The sequence below is a fragment of the Diachasmimorpha longicaudata genome, chromosome 7 (assembly GCF_034640455.1).
Source record: "Diachasmimorpha longicaudata isolate KC_UGA_2023 chromosome 7, iyDiaLong2, whole genome shotgun sequence".
Lineage (NCBI taxonomy): Eukaryota > Metazoa > Arthropoda > Insecta > Hymenoptera > Braconidae > Diachasmimorpha > Diachasmimorpha longicaudata.
In genome coordinates, this window is record NC_087231.1 from 556,080 (window position 1) to 576,769 (window position 20,690).

The following is a 20,690-nucleotide window of genomic DNA, read 5'->3' on the forward strand; positions in this document are numbered from 1 at the left end:
CTCTCCTCGGCAGGAGATCTTTTTCCGTTCGTGAAGTCAAGTGGATGAAATGCCTTGTCTTCTTCACATTTCTGCAAAAGGATTGCCCCATACCCTAATTTCGATGCGTCAGTATGAAGCTGAGTTTCCGCTGCCGTCCGATACAAGCGTAGGACGGGTTGACTACTTAAGGCCATTTTCAATTGGTTAAAAGCCCTTTCTTGTTCTAAATCAAAATTGTATTTTACGCCAGATCTCAACAGGTTCGACAGTGGTGTAGCTAAACGCGCATATCCTGGGATAAATTTTCGGAAATACCCCGTCACCCCCAAAAAACTTTGAATATCTCGGACGCATGTTGGCTTGGGAAATTTCATCACGGCTATGATTTTATTTGGGGAGGGTGTAACTTTACCGTCTTCGATTACATGCCCCAAGTACTCTATCCCCGTCTGCAAAAATTTGCATTTCTTCCAATTAATCAATAATCCTGTTTTTTCTGCAATATCGATTACATACGTTAAATTTTCCATCGCGTCGTATTTATTCCCAGCTGGAATAATTAAATCGCCCAGTTTGGGGAATGTCTGAGTTTAGGGTGGATGTAGGTGGAAAATTTGGTGAAGGATCCTTACGACTAATCGGGGTGAAATTAGCACTCACTGTTGAATTTTCTGTAAAAATTTATTGGGGCCACATGCCACCAAAGTCGAGGTATTAAGGGGTTACATGGGTTTCAAGGTTTAAAAAAATCGATTTTTTTTGTCTTATTAAATTCTATAACATCTCTAGAATATTGTCCTAAATTTTCAAGTTGATCCAAGTAATAGTTTCGGAGATACAGCCCTGAAAAGACGGACGCTCGAGGTGAGGTAATTCAAAGTGTCTAGAGCCGTTTAAAGTGTCTAGAGCCCAGATAAGCCAGTGTTCGTCATCGACAGGAGCAAAAGGATGCCCTGGACATTGCAGCTGCAGCAGGTTCTCTACTTTATGGCCCAGGAATCGACCATTCAATGTAAGTTGAAAAAAAGATTTTTTTTCCCACTTTTATTGTCTCCAAAACTTTAAACGCGTTTTTCTCAAAACTATGTTTTCAAAGTCGGTTGTCAAGATGTCTCGCGAACTACTCAACCGATCTTAATGAAATTTTACACAAGTCTTCGAGATATCATTTACAAGGTCTTGAACGAAGGATTTTTTTTTTTAATTACAACTATTTAAAAATAAAAAAATTTCGAGAAATTTTCATCAAAATTTGCATTTTTTTATAAAAATGTCTGCCAAAAATCGAATTTTCATTTTTTTTCCTTCGTCCAATACCTAGTTTGTTGTCTTTACTAAAACACGAATTTTTTCCTTTCATTTCAGATAATCCTGAAAGAAGTTCTGCTGACAACGCGGAGACACCTTTTTTCCGAGGGACTGCCGGAAATGGCGTCGTAATGGCCGCCATCTTGATATTTTTTTTTGAAAATTTCACAAAATGTTTATTAAATATGTATCTTTTAAATAATAAAAAAAATGAGCCGTCATGGGACGCCTGGCAGATGTGAAACATCGTGTGTGTACAAGTAATATGCATAAAAGATAATATTATTACAGGAATTAAATATAGCCTAATGAAAAAATGAAGTATTACGAGATTCTTACAGTAAATGGTAACTTTATTTAATAAACATTTATTTACATGATATAAAAATTCGATATTAGTATCAAGTTGCCACAATTTAAATATTTTCATCTGTGGCTTCAATAATAGTTATATTCTATTTTTCCTCTGCCGGTATTACTGTGACGATTGGTCGATGATAACTAAAGTACGTTACAAAAGTATTGGATGAAACACCATCAAGATATCTCACAAATACAGCATCTATTGTTGTTCCATATTTGGTAGTAGATTCTTTTGGATCGTTATTGATTTGCCATTGAAATTCTTTTTGAAGAAATGTCATTAATGGCATTGATTCAGCTCTTGCAAAATTTACACTGAAATATGCAGCTAAAAATAATGGTAGTTTATGTTTATTCGTTTTAAGAATTATTGAACCTGTTTGACTATAAGGAAATAACCTTTCATGTAAAAATGAAATGAGATAATCCATTTTGTTATTAGGTGAAATGTATATTACAATCATAATTAATTCACTTCCGTCTTGTAGTTTAACATGTGAAGAACACATATTTCCAATAGATGCAATAGTTTAAAATAGTCTGGTACTATTCGATTAATAAAGTCTGACACAACATTGATAGTATGCCTTGTGTTTAACTGATCAGGGTGACGTCCAGTTTCAATAATAATATTTTGTGATCCTTCTGATGATTGTTGGGAACTGAAATATTTAAAACAATATGATATTGAAATACACAAAAAAAAAAAATTTAAGTGTGGCTTCAATATACTCATGAACTCAAATCTTAGTTAATTATTGCAATATATGACTAAAGATTTGCAAGTATAAATTTTATTAATAAATTTTTCTATATTAATTCCTTCATGAATAATAAAAGAATCCTTAATTGAAGATAATATTAATATAATTTATATAAATTATTAATATGATTAATATGAATATAATTAATTAAATATAAAAATATAATAATTACATTTATGGAGACTTGAAAAATACGATCTACTTACTGATGACTTGGTAGTATACCATAGTGTAGTTTCACTTTCTTTGCACAAGGTTGATCACTTTGATCTTCTGAGTTATCACTGTCACACATATTTTATTGTCAAAAATTAAAATGAAAAATTAAATAAAACGCAGGTTATGTGTACCGTAGTAAACAACAACGTCGAACTGAGTGAGAAGCCACACCGTACACTCTACTACACAGAATATAGATAGGCATACCTTAGTATAGCCTGGCGAATGCTCGCCACGGCAAGTATCGCCAGGCCAACGATTCAGTTTAGGGGTGCGCCTATAGATGTTTCACATCAAAAGTTTCATCTAAATATTTCATTTTTTATATGCAAAAAAAATTATTGAAAAAAGGCCGTTTTTTGCCCGAGGAAACCCATGTAACCCCTTAACACTGTTTTTAACACTAAATTGATGATGTACTTAATTAATTCGTTAGAATTGAGTCTCTAATGCACAATTGATGTATACACTGTTGGGTTAAATATATAAGGAAAAATCGTCCTTATATCTCTGATGGAGATGTACTCGTAGATGTACTTGGTGATGTACTGGTTAACAAAGTGGAGATTTTCTGACTAATGACGCACGTTACCGCTCTCGGTGAGTGACAACGATAGACTGGGGTGATTATTCGGACTTCCGGGGTCATCTCGTTGGTCTACTGACCCGAGGTGTCGCTGTTGACCTTTTGGTTCTGACCGATTGACTTAACTACTAATTGGCGCTAATTTTCTACGTTTCAAACACGTCCATATATGTAAACACGATATTTTTCGTGATTGCAGCAAGAAAAACCGCGTTTATGAATCGTTGAAATACCGACAGTGAATTACAAAGACCGAATGGCATCTTTAGAAATTCATACTGCCCGTTCGGTGTCACGAATGAAGTATACTTCCGACTTTCTTCCGCTACGTCAACGTGAAAAAATCCATTCTTAAGATCTAGTGCTGTAAAAATTTTCGCGCCTTGGAACCGGTCTAATTGATCTATCAACGGCAGAGGATAACGGTCTTTTACAATCTTTGTGTTCAATTTACGGTAATCTACGCAAATTCTCGTCTCACCATTCTTTTTTCCAACTAAAACAATGGGACTAGCAAATTCTGAATTCGATGTATGGGCAATCCGCTGCTTCAGCCATTCACCTACTGGCCTGTCTACTTCTTGTTTTTCAAAAAATGACAATCGTCTTGGCCTCTGAAATACCGGGGTATCTTCTGTCAAAATTAACTCCATCGTCATTCCTACGTCTGGCGTCATTATCAGCTTGTATGTATTAATAATACCACTAATGTTTTCACGCAACTCTGCATCGCAGATGTGAGATAAATCTAGTGAATTATTTTCGACAATATCAATTTTTAAAACTTCTGGAATCTCAGCAGAAAAGCAGAAATAGCACCTACGCTAAAACTATCATATAAACTATGGCTCTAGACTATCTTAAGAAAAACATGTGTGTTCAAAATCCCGCGGTCAATTCAGTATGACCAACCGGACGACCTCGGCCAATCACCCTTGACCATCGTAACGAGAGGTCACGATCGATCTCGGGATCGTTACGATGGTCAGTACGCCATCATCTAGCATTTGGATAAGACATACGGTGGGTCTTACGGAAATTCCACCGGGGAATTATTGGTTACCATCGGATAACCAACGGGGTTAGATCGGCAAATCAAACACGGCGGAAAATACAGTCCACTATTAATTAACGAATAGTTTTAACACCTGGGAGTGCACACAGTGTATATAATATTTAAAGAAATAAATCGGACATTCATCACACCAAGTGCCAATTATTCGTCATCTCCGTAACTTCCTCACCCACCATCCCATCCGGCCCAAAACATCCCGGAACATCACAATAATTCAAACATTGGTCCTTCGAGCCGGATTCGGGAGTGAAGTGTGTGAAGTGCAGCGGAAAATTCAACGTGGGAATTCAACGTGGGATAAAGGGACGCCGGCCACGTGGTAATCTACGGGGCCCACTTCATAGAACCCACGGTCTCGGCGAGGACATCGGCCAAATTCCTCAAGGGATTACGCACGGAACAATAGCAACGGGCTTTGTTTACATCGGTTTACTTGAGAGGTACCAAGGTCGAGCACATCGGGCGCTCAACTCGGCATCGAGCGCGTTATCGATCGACGAGGCGGTCGGTAACACATCGGAGGTATATTAAGAATAGTCGGTAAATACTTACCAACCAATCGGTAAGTCAACCATCAGCGTCTATACATCCCGTGTCAACGCATGCGCCACTCATCAAATAAGGGATACATAGTTAGTTGGGTCCAAATTTAATAAATTTAAATCACAATTTAAAGGGACACTCATCAATAATAATGGAACGAGATCCCTCCCAATTATGGATCACGATGATGGAGGAGAATGATCGGATTCTCGCATCGATGGGAATTTCGGAGGATCCCACGACGAAAATTCCCGGCAACGCATCGGAGGAGGCCTCCTCCAAGGAACTGGTATCGGAGCCGGTTACCAAGACTAGGAGGTCTATCACACCTTGGCCAAGTAGTGTGGAAAACCGGATCAGGATCCAACTAACTCGGATGAGATCTCTACGGGAGATCACGGAAAGATTGCGGAGCGAAGAGGCAGGAGCCCTTCGCTATGATGAGCTCCAATCAAATCGGATCGTGGTAGGGGACACGTGGTCCAAATTCTCGGCCTACCACGAGAAGCTGATTGAGGAATCAGGCGAAGAAGTCATGGACCACCCTTACTTCGCGGAGGATATGTTCGCCCAGGCGGACAGGATCTATCGGAAGGCGATGGACGAGCTAGGCCGCAGAGCGGCTAGTCTCCCACAACGCGGATCGGGGAATCCACAGGGACCCTCAACCAGCCATTTGGAAAGATTACAGGTGCCGGAGTTCCACGGCACCTACTCGGAGTGGAGAAACTTCCACGACGCCTACGTATCACTTGTCCACAGCCAGGCCGGCTACTCGGATATGGACAAGATGATACGGCTAAGGAAGGCACTAAAGGGATCGGCGGCAGAGCTCATCACCAACATCGGGACGGGAGCTGCCCACTACGAGACAGCCTGGAAGAAGCCCATAGCCCGGTACGAGAACCCACGGCTGATTATGGCAGCTCATCTAAATCGGCTGCTAAAACTGAAGGACGTGAAGGAGCTATCGTCTAAGAGCCTCCTTCAGGTAATCGACGCGGTTACGGAATCGCTCACGGCACTCAAAAACCTCGGGGCACCGACAGAGTGGTGGGACATCATGATCTGTCACCTTATCAGAAGGTCTCTGGATCGGAACTCCAGCCAGGACTGGGAGCTGAAGCTGGGAGACTCTACAGATCCCCCGCAGCTGGAGACTTTCCGCGAGTTCCTCAGGGCCCGAGCAAGGGCCTGGGAAAATATCGAGAGGGAAGGGGAAAAGCTGACTTCGGAACGGCCGAAACAGTCAGCAAAGGCTCATCACGGAACGTCATCGGGACCATCATCAGAGGTTAAGGGAACCTCAAGCAAAAGGACGGCATGTGTGGCCTGCGGAGGGCCACACTGGATTGGACCTGAGTGTGCCAAGTTCTTCGGCATGAATGCCGTTCAAAAGAGGCAGTTCCTAGTAGACGAGGGACTGTGCTACAATTGCTTGGGGCCTCATCGGGCAACCAAATGCAAGAGCACCAGGAGGTGTCGCCATTGCAACGGGTTGCACCACACTCTTATTCATGAGAGGAGGCACGATACACCGGAAACCTCAACAAAGGCCAGCACATCTTGGGAGCCAAGCACGAGCGGTTAAGTAGCACTTTATTATTCACTATAATAAATACGGCTACCTTAACCGCTGTGTACGTTGACAGGAAACATCACGGGAACCGGAACCGGAGCGAGCATCAAGGCGGTTCCTGTCAACGAACAACCGGGACCACCATCACGCCAGGACCAGCAACACGGCGCATCACCATCGGGGAAGAGGTCGACGACCTCTCAGACTCATCTCGGGGAATCTTATAACTCGGAAGTGTACCACCATTCGGCAAATCTATCGGCAAAGCAGCAATATTCGGGTGATCATCCACATTCGGCGGAAAATCAATTCGGACAGAAATCCCATGTAGAAGCCATGCCTCGTGAAGAGGAACCATACTCGGAGAAGCAACCGGACAATCACCACGGGGATCAATACCAGTCGGAACCGCAGTCGGTCAATCAGGTGGACACACGCAGCGTATTGGAAGTTCAACAGAGCTCTCAGCAGGGAAATCAACTGGTCGTCCTGGCAACCGCAAGGGTTATTGCCCTGAATCACCACGGATATTCAAGACCAGCAAGGATCCTCATCGACCAAGGCTCAGAAGTGTCATTGGTATCTGAGCGCTTGGTCAATCAACTACAATTGAAACGGAGGTCCTCATCATTATCAATCATCGGCATCGGAGAAACTTCCTCGGGAAGCACGCGTGGGGTTGTGTCATTCGACTTACAACCGAGACACAATTCTACTGCGTTGCTCAACTTGGAGGCTCACATCATGAGCAAGCTCACAGCAAAGATCCCACCATTTGCCTGTGACACACGGACTCCCCAGGAACTATGGGAACTCAATTTGGCGGATCGGACATTCCTACAACCTGGGGCTATTGACATAATCATCGGAGCTGATTACTACGGGAAAATTATCACGGACGGAATTATGAGATACAACGGAACGGCTCTCATAGCCCAGCAGACATCCTTTGGCTGGGTAGTGTCGGGGCCAGTCTGCTGTGCAGGCTGCGCTAAGAAGCGGTCACTGAGGGTGACCACACGGACTATCAACCAACAATTATTGGACTGCTTAAAGAAGTTCTGGACGCAGGAAGGAATACCGGACAACCCATCAACGGTAATGAGTAAGGCTGACACAGAATGCGAGCAGCATTTTTTGGAAACTCATAGAAGAGACGCAACGGGACGGTATACAGTACGTCTACCGTTTAAATCATCGCCTGCCATCCTAGGGGATACAGCATCGACGGCTCGGATTCGCTTACAGAAGCTCAACAGGCGATTGGCGGCAGATCCACAGGCTCATACACTATACCGGAAATTCATTAAGGAGTATGAGGCCTTGGATCACATGCAACGGGCACCATCGACGTCAGAGACACGGCTGGCATACTACTTCCCTCATCACGGAGTGTTGAGACCAGATAGCACGACGACCAAACTAAGGGTCGTATTCGACGCTTCACATCGAAGCTCTACGGGAGTGTCACTGAATGACATCCTTCATTCAGGACCGACACTTCAAACGGAGTGCTCTGACGTCCTCATCTGGCTTCGTCGGCATCGATTGGTCTTCGGAGCGGACATAGAAAAAATGTTCCGTCAGATTCGCGTCCATCAGGATGATTGGGACTATCAACGAATCTTCTGGAAGGACGACGACGGCCAGATCATCGAATACCAGTTAACAACGGTCACTTACGGGACCAGCTGTGCACCTTGGCTGTCTCTTCGGGTGCTGAAGCAGCTGGCAATCGATGAAGGTCATCGATTTCCTTTGGCTTTATCAACGTTCGTACGGGGGCGATACGTTGACGATATCTACGGAGGTGCAGAAACCGAAGAGGAATTGGAAGAAATAATCAAGGATCTAATCGGACTCTGCATGGCGGGCGGCATGCCACTGCAGAAATGGTGCAGAAACGCGCCACGGACACTCGGACAACTCGGAATATCGGCGGAATCAGCTCCAACTATCGAATTCGGGGAATCATCAGTGAAAGTGCTGGGCCTCTGCTGGCAGCCTCAGACAGACACTTTCCACTTCAAGGCAAGAAACTTCAGCGGAGACACCATCACCAAACGCGTAATCCTGTCCGAGATTGCGCAAATTTATGATCCTTTGGGACTAATAGCACCGGTCACCATCACGGCAAAAATATTTATACAAGAATTGTGGCTGCTCAAACTCGACTGGGACGAGCAAATACCAATGACACACGCTAAACGGTGGAGAAGTTTCAGGGAGGAACTTCAACGGCTGAGCAGCCTATCAATACCACGATGGCTACACCTTTCAGCGGGAAAGAAAATACAACTTCACGGATTTGCGGACGCATCGACCCTGGCAATGGGTGCATCGGTCTATCTTCGATCCTGGTCAGCATCATCGGGAGTCAATGTCAACTTGGTTTGTGCCAAAACCAAGGTGGCTTCCCTCAAGAAGATGACCATTCCACGGCTGGAGCTCACGGCAGCTGTCATGGTCACAAATCTAATGGCCTATGTACAGCGAACTCTGGAACTTGAGGATGCGGAGCTCTACTTATGGAGCGACTCATCAGTAGCCATCGCATGGATCAACGGAGATCCATCACGGTGGAAGGACTTTGTGCAGAACAGGGTTCTCAAGATCCAAGAAACCCTGCCTACTGCCAAATGGAATCACATCAACGGCATGGAGAATCCAGCGGACTGCGCATCAAGAGGAATATCACCAACGGAATTGCGGGAGCATCATCTCTGGTGGACTGGACCATCATGGCTTGTCCAACCACCAGAACAATGGGTAGCAGCATCAACGGAAGCAGCATCAACGGAATTAGCATCAACCTCGGAATTAGCATCAGCGGTGGCAATGGAGGCGAAACCACCCACCACCAGCTCATATCCAGTGCACATTGTCGACGAAGATGCACTGATCAACCGGATTTCGTCATGGAACAAGGTAGCTCGAATCACAGCCTGGGTGAATCGAGCAGTAAATAAATTCAAGGGACAACCAACACCGGATTCTCCACAACTCGGAACTACGGAAATAGAGGACGGAAGACTGTTCTGGGTTAAGTACACCCAACAGCGATACTTCGAACGGGAAATCAACACATTAAAGGCTGGAAGATCACTGGCAGCCAAGCATCGTATGGCGACGCTGACGCCATACCTGGAGAACGACGTCATGCGCATGGGCGGACGTCTTCGGAATTCAACATTGGATCCGGAGGAGAAGAATCCAATTATTCTCCCACGTCACTCACCGCTATCATCACTCATCATTGCGGAAGCTCATCAGAGGAGCTTCCACGGGGGAACGCAACTCACGTTGGCACACATCCGGCAGAGGTACTGGATCATCGGAGGACGGGCACCAGTACGCTCACACATATTAAAGTGCGTCACCTGCGCACGTCATCGAGCTGTGCGAGCTCAACAGCTGATGGGACAGCTGCCATCGCGACGAGTGACACCATCACGAGTCTTCCTTCACTCAGGAGTAGACTTCGCCGGCCCAATCAACATCCTGAGGTGAAGAGGCTCCGGGGCAGGCAAAACGATGTACAAGGCGTACATTTGCTTATTTGTCCGCTTCGCCACATCCGCCACACACTTGGAACTGGTCACAGATCTCACGGCGGACGGATTCATCGCAGCGTACAAGCGATTTACGGCAAGACGGGGAATTTGCGCGACCCTGACCAGTGACAGGGGATTAAACTTCATCGGGGTAGAAAAGGCATTACGGCAAATTATCCACCAGGCATCCAGCGAATCGGCAACCATCAAGAACTGGCTAGCAACAAACGGAACGGAATGGAGATTTAACCCGCCCTACTCGCCACACATGGGAGGCAAGTGGGAGGCCGCGGTTAAATCCACGAAACATCACCTACGGAGAGTGATAGGAACTTCAACTCTGACGTACGAGGAATTTACGACTCTTCTGACTCAGGTTGAAGCCATCCTGAACTCGAGGCCACTCTGCCCGATAAATAACGACCCGCAAGACACAACGGCATTGACACCAGGGCACTTCAACATCGGCGGATCGCTGACAGCGATTCCAGAACCAAGTCTGGAAAACATCAACACGGATCAGCTAAACCGGTGGCAACTTATCACGCAGAAGGTGCAGAACTTCTGGGACCATTGGGCACGCGAGTGCGTGCATCGCTACCAACAAATCTATCGGTGGAGGAAACCAACGGACGACATTAAAATTGGGACGTTGGTTCTCATATCAAATGAGCAGGAACCGCCAACCAGATGGCCCCTGGCTCGAGTCATCAGGATCCACCCGGGACGGGACAACTTGACCAGGGTTGTCACACTTTGGAAGAGCAACAAGGAAACGCAGCGGGCAATACATCGTTTGGTACCACTACCAATCAACGGCGACCTACTGGAAGGTCAAAATTAAAACGGACAGTCTACATCGTCACCCAGGGGGGTGACGCAGGGCGGGCGGTGTGTTCAAAATCCCGGGGTCAATTCAGGATGACCAACCGGACGACCTCGGCCAATCACCCTTGACCATCGTAACGAGAGGTCGCGATCGATCTCGGGATCGTTACGATGGTCAGTACGCCATCATCTAGCATTCGGACAAGACATACGGTGTGTCTTACGGAAATTCCACCGGGGAATTATTGGCTACCATCGGATAACCAACGGGGTTAGATCGGCAAATCAAACACGGCGGAAAAGACAGTCCACTATTAATTAACGAATAGTTTTAACACCTCGGAGTGCACACAGTGTATATAATATTTAAAGAAATAAATCGGACATTCATCACACCAAGTGCCAATTATTCGTCATCTCCGGAACTTCCTCACCCACTATCCCATCCGGCCCAAAACATCCCGGAACATCACAATAATTCAAACACGTTGTTTTTTTTTTGTTTTAAAAAAAAGTCCCAGTTGCATCCCCTTTCAGCTTTTGATTAATTGAATCTCAACGAACGGAGCTGCCGGAGTTATTGGAGCTGAGAGCGGAGAAGTGTTTTTATTTACGGTGGTCATTCCGTTTTAATGACCTGGCGCCTGACGGATTTTTCTGATTTGGTTTGAGGGGTGTTCTGGTGCCAGAGGGCGGGCGAATGGACGGAGGGTTCCGCGAGCCTTCGAAAATACGTCACAGCATATCGTAATATAGAATTCGTGTACAGGCTTCAGGAGGACTAACATAGGGAGTTTCCACATAGTTACGAATTTCGTCATGATCTATAACACCTTGATCTTGATTGGATTCAGATTCTTGAATTACCACAGCAGCGGCATCGTGCCCTTTATAAATATACTTGTAAAGATATTTAACCGCTTTCACGCTTGTAACAACTTTTACATTGATGTGGCAATTGAACATCAATAATAATTGTTGATTATGAGGGACTACATGACGATTATCAAAAACAAAACCATCGCGACGAGTGTAAGACGTAGTATTTTTACGTTTATAATGAGGATAACCATCTCCATCCATAGTTGTTCGATCTGAGAAAATCTTGGGGAATTTCTTTGAACACTTACCTTTATCGGCTAAACACCAAGCACCGCAAGGACCATGGATCATATTGGTATAAATCTTGGATTTTCTGATGGACTTGGAATTTCAGCGGAAATATATTTATCTACGATTTCTGGAGTCGTAATTTTGGAATTGGGTTTCAATGTTAATAATAGATGAACATGCGGTAGTCCGCGTTTTTGATACTCAATCACGTACACATACGCTTGGGGCTCTCCAAAAAGTTTCTCTTTCTTTATCAATCTAATCAACTCATTTTTTTTCTATTCAAAAACACGTGTTACTAAGTCTGGTCTGTCAGATGCAATTTGACCATCTGACAGATTTTCAGTAATCTCAACCCACTTAAGATTACAAGTCATTGTGATGAATAAATCAGGTTTGCCGTATTCACGTACTATTGTGATAGCATCTTGGTACGTTTGCTTCATATATCGGGGTGATCCTACGAAAGTAGAAGGAAGAATGAATATTTTACCTATTCGAGTATTCGTATCATTTGCTAGATTCTGCAAATGCTCTATTAAACCTTGGTATGAGTCAACGCGCAGTTCTGACTGTTTTCTTCGAAAATAATTCATTCGGTCTCTTTCTATCTTCACGTAAGAATCCACAATCCATTGCTGAAATAGTCGACGTCCTTTTACAACGTAATTGACTTCGTCATCTCGGATTGTCATTCGATATTTGAAATATGCATTTCGAGTACCTTTGCGTGAACCCGTAACTTGCGGAATATCGTCATGCCAACCCTTAGTTCCAAGTGGATAAAATAAGGGGTAAGTCCACGGCTCAACATTATCATTCATCGAACTTACGAACTGTAATTCTCTCTTATCTTTATTGTATATAGTAACATACGATTCTGGTATTTTACCATTTGTCGTGATAGAAAATACTGTGGCTACTTCGTTGACTCGTTGGAAATTGTAACGTCTTCTGTCTGAACCTTTTTTGAGTGTGAAGAGTAATTGCATTTCAGGTTCTTCATTATTATTTCTTATTCTCATTGATTCTATCTCTTCCTTCATCATTTTATACGATTCAGCCAAGACATTATATTGGCGCATTGCGTTATCAATGTCTCGGAGAATTTCTGCATTCAAATCGGGATTGCGACTGAGTCTGCAATCTGTTGCTTCATTTGAATCGATGATGAAAAGTTAGCCATCACTTGGTAATTCATTCTGAGCTGAATACAAAGAAGTATTGATTTGATAGTAGATCTGTCCCCGAATTTTAAAGCAGTATGGACCGGGTCGAATGTTTTGAAAATCCATAAGATTTGCATTAAAAGACGCAAAAGAAAAACAATTGTGAGTATCGCGAATAATTATGGGGAAATCCCCATAATTAAAATAATAGTATAAACAGATGTTTTTCTTAAGATAGTCTAGAGCCATAGTTTATATGATAGTGTTAGCGTAGGTACTATTTGTGGGGTTTCCCCACAAATAGGCATAGATTGGTACAGGAATGAAAGCCTGTACTATAAATGCACTTAGAGGGTCTGTGGGTTTATGAGGCCCACAGATGTGCCAGATGGAGATCGGTGCTGCCAGCGTGGTCCAGGGATGTTAGGACCACGTGACATGATTAGGGCCCAGTCCAGGGTTGCAAAGAGGGACAGGGCCAGAGTCGTGTTTTAGCAACCGTAGACGATAGACGCTTTGTAGACGTTAGCCGTATTTTAGATAGACGAATAGTTAGAGGTTTTTGGTGTAAGTGTTTAAGAGTGAGCAGTGAATTAAGAATAGCGAATATACTGAATTTAGCATTAGAATCATTTGTACACTTTTCATTGAAAATATACTGATTTATCTTTTAAAAAGTAACCCTACACAATTATTATAATAACGGATGCGTTGATAAAAATGATCCGAAAACTCATGGGTATCTTCAAAAAGGTGTTTAAAAGACAAAAACAAAACATGTTTTTGTAAAAAAATGCGCCAAGCATATATTTCGATGTTGTTCATTTGAAAAACAAAATTGAAAAAAAACTTAAAACAACAATTACTTAAAAAGTGAAGCCACAATTATGGAAATTTGAAAAAACTACAGAAATAACAAAAGACGCCAAGCTCATTGATTGAATTTACCAGTGGAGAAAGCTGGTGATAATAGGAGTCCTTAAACCCTTTTTGAGTTCTCTATGAATATTTTGACTAAGACGAGTACCATAATATCCTACAAAGGACATCGCAGTCAATTCAAATACTCGACTCAAATCGAAAGGGGTAAAAAGTCCTTTGTGAATCAACAAATTATTCAGCCATATGGTCAGGATCAACGTACTTGGCGCGGTTTTTCCTGATGACCTAGCCCATTTGGATATGCGATCTTTCCTTTTTTCGTTAAAAACCGCCCGTGAGTCTTGACCTGAGCAGTGCTGACCCGTATAGCACTGCTGACTGAGAAGTTCGTCGTAAGAATCTTTCATCCCTATGCATCAACTGAGGAACTACGATAGTTTGTGTCTCGAACATAGTTGAATGGTAGAAAATTCACTAGTCCGATGGTCTGCTCGTCAAGATTCTCATCCCTATGCATCAACCGTCGACCTACGCTAGTTAGTGTCTCGAACATAGTTGAATTGTAAAAAATTCCCTAGTCCGATGGTCTGCTCGTCAAGATTATCAAACTCATAGACCTTTTCACGATAACCAGATGGAACTTTCGGTTCAATTTTTCGCTTTGTTGATTCCCCTAGAATTCCCAGACTAAACGACAGTTCGTGTAATAGAGGAAAGTAGTCTGTTGTCGCTAGTTCTAAAGAGAAAGTGGTGAGTTTCGAAAAAACTGCGCCAAGTACGTTGATCCTGACCATATGGCTGAATAATTTTTTGATTCACAAAGGACTTTTTACCCCTGTCGATTTGAGTCGAGTATTTGAATTGACTGCGATGTCCTTTGTAGGATATTATGGTACTCGTCTTAGTCAAAATATTCATAGAGAACTCAAAAAGGGTTTAAGGACTCCTATTATCACCAGCTTTCTCCACTGGTAAATTCAATCAATGAGCTTGGCGTCTTTTGTTATTTCTGTAGTTTTTTCAAATTTCCATAATTGTGGCTTCACTTTTTAAGTAATTGTTGTTTTAAGTTTTTTTTCAATTTTGTTTTTCAAATGAACAACATCGAAATATATGCTTGGCGCATTTTTTTACAAAAACATGTTTTGTTTTTGTTTTTTGGCGGATTTCAAGCATTTTTTCAAAATGGGCAAGAGATTTCATACCTCCACTACCCAAGCTACTATCGAATGAGAGTCTTACTATTACTTAGATTTGCTCCGTTCTAAAAATAAAAGATAGACATCCTTAGAATTTCTCGACCATCGCATTTTGGCAATGTTTGTATCGTCTGTTTTTATCCATTCGGTTTTCTTATCCCTAAGCAGTCTAATATAGTGGTGTTTTTTTCCGATTTTGCCATGTAACACGGCACTATGGACGGAATATGAATCACCACAGATTTCAACTATAGTTGTTGGAACTGCTTTAAGTTTCCAACTGCTGATTTTTTGTTTAACATCCTTTTTATTGAACGAAAAAATGTTCAATTTTACAATAAGTACCCCGCAGCTACTACTTAAGCATGTTTTTCGTGAAGCATCAGTGACATGTCCACAATTATCACAATGTTGTGAAACGTCGTACCAACATGACAGTGATCTTGTGATCAAATCATCTAAGGACACTGGTTCTTTGATGTTATTAAATGATAAACTCAAAACAATATTATTCTCTTTTGAAGTTTTCATATAATTACATACTTTACATCGATCAAGATGAGTAAATTCATGTTTAAAATTTTGTTGTAAATCACGCACTTGGTCACATAAACGCTCCAGAAAGATTACGGGATCCTGCTCGTTATCAAGAGAAAATTTATCATCGACGAATTGTATGAGTGCACTTGCATTCAAAACTTCAGAGCCTTCTATGTATTTTTTCAATAATTCATTTATTACTGAGTGCTCATCTTCGGGGGTGAGCAACAGTACTTGGCGTATTACGAGGGACCCAAATATGCATTGAATTACTGCATTAGCATAACTGGCACCACCGGCAGAATTGCATAGCCCACAGATAGACGAACTTATATCGACTTGTTTATTTTCTACATTCGTCTCATCATTTGAACCAATTTCAAAAGCCCACTGGGTGTCCCATACCTTCGGTCAATATTTATCGGGCAGAGGTATTTGTTTCATATCAGGTCTGTATTTTGCCCCAAGTCTATTGTATTCTTCAATGGCCGTAATGGAAGCTTTTGCCGAAGATGGATCGAAATTGATCAAATGGCCGCCTCCCAATGTAGTTACTCGTGTAAGAGCGACGTACGTTTGGCCAGAAGAAAATATGGTTTGTCCCACATCCATAACAGCAAGGTGTAAACTCAAGCCTTGACTCTTATGAATTGTAAATCCATAGCTCAAACAGATGAGAAACTGTCGTCTCGATATGTAAGCTCCACTCATGATTTCGAATTTTACGTCGATACGTTCAATTTCGTATTCTTTCCCCGATTCTAGGCGAACGGTTATAGAATTTATATATTCTGCTGCCTTATTAACGGATTTAGTAACTGCTGTTACAACTCCAATAGTTCCATTAACCAAACCAGGTCTGATTCTCTCTAATCTAAAATTAAACAGTTGCCTCAACTGGTCGCGTTTCAGGATTCATCCAGTGTGATAGCTCCTGCTGATCACTGGATGATTCTGATAAATGTCCATATGTTACCAGATCTGATTCTCTTTAATCTAAAATGAAACAGTTGTCTCAACTGGTCGCGTTTCAGGATTCATCCAGTGTGATAGCTCCTGCTGATCACCGAATGATTCTGATAAATGTCTATATGTTACCAGATCTGATTCTCTCTAATCTAAAATTAAACAGTTGTCTCAACTGGTCGCGTTTCAGGATTCATCCAGTGTGATAGCTTCTGCTGATCACTGGATGATTCTGATAAATATCTATATGTCACCAGACCTAATTCTTTCTAATCTAAAATTAAACAGTTGTCTCAACTGGTCGCGTTTCAGGATTTAGCCAGTGTGATAGCTCCTGCTGATCACTGGATGATTCTGATAAATGTCTATATGTTACCAGACCTAATTCTTTCTAATCTAAAATTAAACAGTTGTCTCAACTGGTTGCGTTTCAGGATTCATCCAGTGTGATAGCTTCTGCTGATCACTGGAGGATTCTGATAAATGTCTATATGTTACCAGATCTGATTCTCTCTAATCTAGAATTAAACAGTTGTCTCAACTGGTCGCGTTGCAGGATTCATCCAGTGTGATAGCTTCTGCTGATCACTGGATGATTCTGATAAATGTTTATATGTTACCAGATCTGATTCTCTCTAATCTAAAATTAAACAGTTGTCTCAACTGGTCGCGTTTCAGGATTCATCCAGTGTGATAGCTCCTGCTGATCACTGGATGATTCTGATAAATGTCTATATGTTACCAGACCTAATTCTTTCTATTCTAAAATTAAACAGTTGTCTCAACTGGTCGCGTTTCAGGATTCATCCAGTGTGATAGCTCCTGCTGATCACTGGATGATTCTGATAAATGTCTATATGTTACCAGACCTAATTCTTTCTAATCTAAAATTAAACAGTTGTCTCAACTGGTCGCGTTTCAGGATTCAGCCAGTGTGATAGCTCCTGCTGATCACTGGATGATTCTGATAAATGTCCATATGTTACCAGATCTGATTCTCTCTAATCTAGAATTAAACAGTTGTCTCAACTGGTCGCGTTTCAGGATTCATCCAGTGTGATAGCTCCTGCTGATCACTGGATGATTCTGATAAATGTCTATATGTTACCAGACCTAATTCTTTCTAATCTAAAATTAAACAGTTGTCTCAACTGGTCGCGTTTCAGGATTCATCCAGTGTGATAGCTTCTGCTGATCACTGGATGAATTTAGTAAATGCCTATATGTTATGTTCGCCAATTAATTTAAAATTAGAAAAATCAAGTTGAAAAATTGTGGAAGAATAATAATAAATTCGTGTCCTAGCTCGTCTTAACGTGAAAAAAATTGATTATATCATCAAGCTAAAGAAATTGCTCAAGCACATTTAAATACCAATATAAGCAAGTCTTATTTAATCCTAATAACTGTTATCGTACAAAAATAAACCTGGACAAAATTCGATTGGTCGCATCTCTCACTCTCTATTCCTTTCATTCTTGTTTTCATGCTCACGTTATATGGAAACTAAAATCGTTACTTCTTGTACTGAATTACCAGAAGAAAAAAATACAAGTTATTGATAATTTGCATAATTTGAGGGTAACAATTAAGTCGTCGACTGATAAATTTGAATTATTTTGAAGAGTTCATTTTCGACGATCTCTAGGTCCACGACACTTTTGCCAACCTCTCATTTCTCGCGCTCGTCGCTGATTGCGAACCGACCACACAGCGCCCGTAGGAAGCAAATGCTGTCAACTGTTGAACAAAAATCTGACCGTTTCATTCTGAGATAATCGGACCGTGGAAAATATGTAAAAAAATCCGTTGCTATGCGCGGATCTTTTTAATCAGGCGTTTAATTCGGAAAAACTTGACATAAATGAATATAGCATAGGCGGTTTAGGTAATGTAACTAAGTGTATTTTTGCTGCAAATTGCCGCGTTTTCACTCAGTTACGGAAATTAGTTTTGGAGGTAGTGGAAGGGGTAGTTGTGTCGTGTATAGATACTTGGGAGCACTCGGCTTATTTATTCGAGGTTTCGAAATATATACTTGGCCGAAACGCTCCCGCGTATCTCGATGATGAGCGGTGGTTCTGGCAAAGGATCGAGGGCAACTTTTCCCTGATTGCAACAATCAGAAAATGAATTTCCTTTATTCGATACTCTTTCCGCAGAAAAATGCCGTGCTTTACAATGTGTGCAAAAAACATTCATTCTACCGAGATAAAATTCAGAAATACTATCCAACTCCATTGTCATTATATGGCGATTCGTACGATTTGAAGTTGATTGAGATCTTTGAGAACTTCTCTGACATTGACTTGGTTAATCTAATTGATTATTATCATTGGGTTCTCGTGGTTCATTAGATTGCGGTCCTATTATATTCAACGATCTTCTTATACTAGCAGCTAATGATCCACGGTGGATCTGATCATAAGAACTATCATGGAGAAGAAAATTATTATTTGCGTGAGTTTGTTATTTCAGCTATTAGCGAGCTGATAGGTATGCTAGACACACCGGGACGATTCATGATGCTTCGAAACAGTAAATTAGTTGATATATGATCCGCTGAAGACGCTGAATTTTGAGTTTTTTCATTATATTTAACAGAAAAAGTTTCTCGTTTTGGTAAAGTCATATTATCAGAAATGTTATGTAGTAATCGAGGGAGTAGAGGCACATTTTCTTGACATTTATTATATCGCTTCTGTAACTGCGATGGCAAGTGTTGCGGTTGTAATTCACTCAGTTGAAGAGATTGATTTTAAGTGTGCGTTTTTGGCGATTTTGAACTTTCTAATAAATTTCCCCCATTAGTGTAATTTGTTTCAGTGGAGTCAAAATTTTTCATGTGAAACATCTATAGGCTCACTTCTAAACCGAATCGTTGGCGTGGCGATGAATCGCCACGCTATGATAAGGTATGCGTATATACAGGGTGTCCCAGAATTGCACGTCCAGACTTTAAACTAAAGTTGGGGGTGAAATTTTGGATCGAAAAGTCCTGAGCGACTTTTTGATCAGACGCACCCGCTTCAACTTATTCAGGGTTGAAGTTGGACGAATTAGGGGCGTGGGATAACCGCTCGCACGACAGTGAGGAAAACATGCGAGTGTGGTGGTGTCCCCACCATACCGTACTACTCCCCTGCGGCGGCAGAAAGAGATGACTGGCGGAGGCGGGTAAGACGAAGGGGAGGGAAATGAAAAAAATGAACACCCGCCCGCTACATAAAAAGTATTTACTCCTCCCCTAATTAATGCCAAGGGATGAAACCAAGGGCATTCCGTGTAGGAATAAATTCCCCATCGATTGAGGCCCCTTACATCTCTTAATCTAATCGAAAAGGAAAAAAAAAGCGTTGAAAATTACAGTGCTGGAAAAAAAACCCGGCGATTTAATTTTTTAAAGCCCCATTGGCCCTGTATGAGATTTTAATTTTTTCTTTCAGCGAAGGAGAAAAACAATGATCAATGGCTGATGATTTTTTTTTTTTTGGGTGTGCATTTTTTTCATTTCCCTGCCCTTCCTCTTACCCGCCGCCGCCAGTCATCTCGTTCTGCCGCCGCAGGGGAGTAGTACCGTATGGTGGGGACACCACCACACTCGAACGTTTTCCTCACCGTCGTGCGACCGGGTATTCCACGCCCCTGATTCGTCCAACTTCAACCCTGAATAAGTTGAAGAGAGTGCGTCTGATCAAAAAGTCGCTGAGGACTTTTCGATCCAGAATTTCACCCCCAACTTAAGTTTAAAGTCTGGACGTTCAATTCAGGGACACCCTGTATATTATGTGTAGTAGAGTGTACGGTGTGGGGATGAGTCGCTACGCTATACTCAGGTGTACCTATATATATTATGTGTAGTCTAGTGTACGGTGTGGCTTCTCACTCAGTTCGACGGTGTTGTTTACTACGGTACACCTAACCTGCGTTTTATTGAATTTTTCAGTTTAATTTTTGACAATAAAATATGTGTGATAGTGATAACTCAGAAGATCAAAGTGAGCAACCTTGTGCAAAGAA

General features: G+C 42.1%; 2 protein-coding genes and 1 long non-coding RNA gene across 3 annotated transcripts; all 3 read right to left on the reverse strand.

The window, feature by feature from the left end:
- Positions 1 to 1,497: 1,497 nt before the first annotated feature.
- Positions 1,498 to 2,833, reverse strand: LOC135164221 (uncharacterized). Its single transcript, XR_010299249.1, has 3 exons — positions 2,624 to 2,833; positions 2,053 to 2,315; positions 1,498 to 1,981 (listed from the first exon to the last, which is right to left on the reverse strand). It is a non-coding gene; the product is annotated as an uncharacterized LOC135164221 (long non-coding RNA).
- An 8,501-nt stretch (positions 2,834 to 11,334) lies between these two features.
- Positions 11,335 to 11,974, reverse strand: LOC135164546 (uncharacterized). The gene is made up of 2 exons (XM_064125003.1): positions 11,569 to 11,974; positions 11,335 to 11,387 (listed from the first exon to the last, which is right to left on the reverse strand). Exons 1-2 carry the CDS (start codon positions 11,972 to 11,974, stop codon positions 11,335 to 11,337), a joined length of 459 nt encoding a protein of 152 aa, XP_063981073.1.
- A 218-nt stretch (positions 11,975 to 12,192) lies between these two features.
- On the reverse strand, positions 12,193 to 13,209 carry LOC135164547 (uncharacterized). Its single transcript, XM_064125004.1, has 2 exons — positions 13,104 to 13,209; positions 12,193 to 13,061 (listed from the first exon to the last, which is right to left on the reverse strand). The coding sequence occupies exons 1-2, from the start codon at positions 13,207 to 13,209 to the stop codon at positions 12,193 to 12,195; spliced, it is 975 nt and encodes a 324-aa protein (XP_063981074.1).
- Between the last annotated feature and the right edge of the window lie 7,481 nt (positions 13,210 to 20,690).

Coding starts and splice junctions, on each gene's coding strand:
- LOC135164546 (XM_064125003.1), bottom strand. CDS start 11,974: ATGATCCATGGTCCTTGCGGTGCTTGGTGTTTAGCCGATAAAGGTAAG. Junction 11,388..11,568: donor TGTTAGTCCTCCTGAAGCCT/GTACACGAATTC, acceptor CTCCGCTCTCAG/CTCCAATAACTCCGGCAGCT.
- LOC135164547 (XM_064125004.1), bottom strand. CDS start 13,209: ATGGATTTTCAAAACATTCGACCCGGTCCATACTGCTTTAAAATTCGG. Junction 13,062..13,103: donor AGCTCAGAATGAATTACCAA/GTGATGGCTAAC, acceptor ATGAAGCAACAG/ATTGCAGACTCAGTCGCAAT.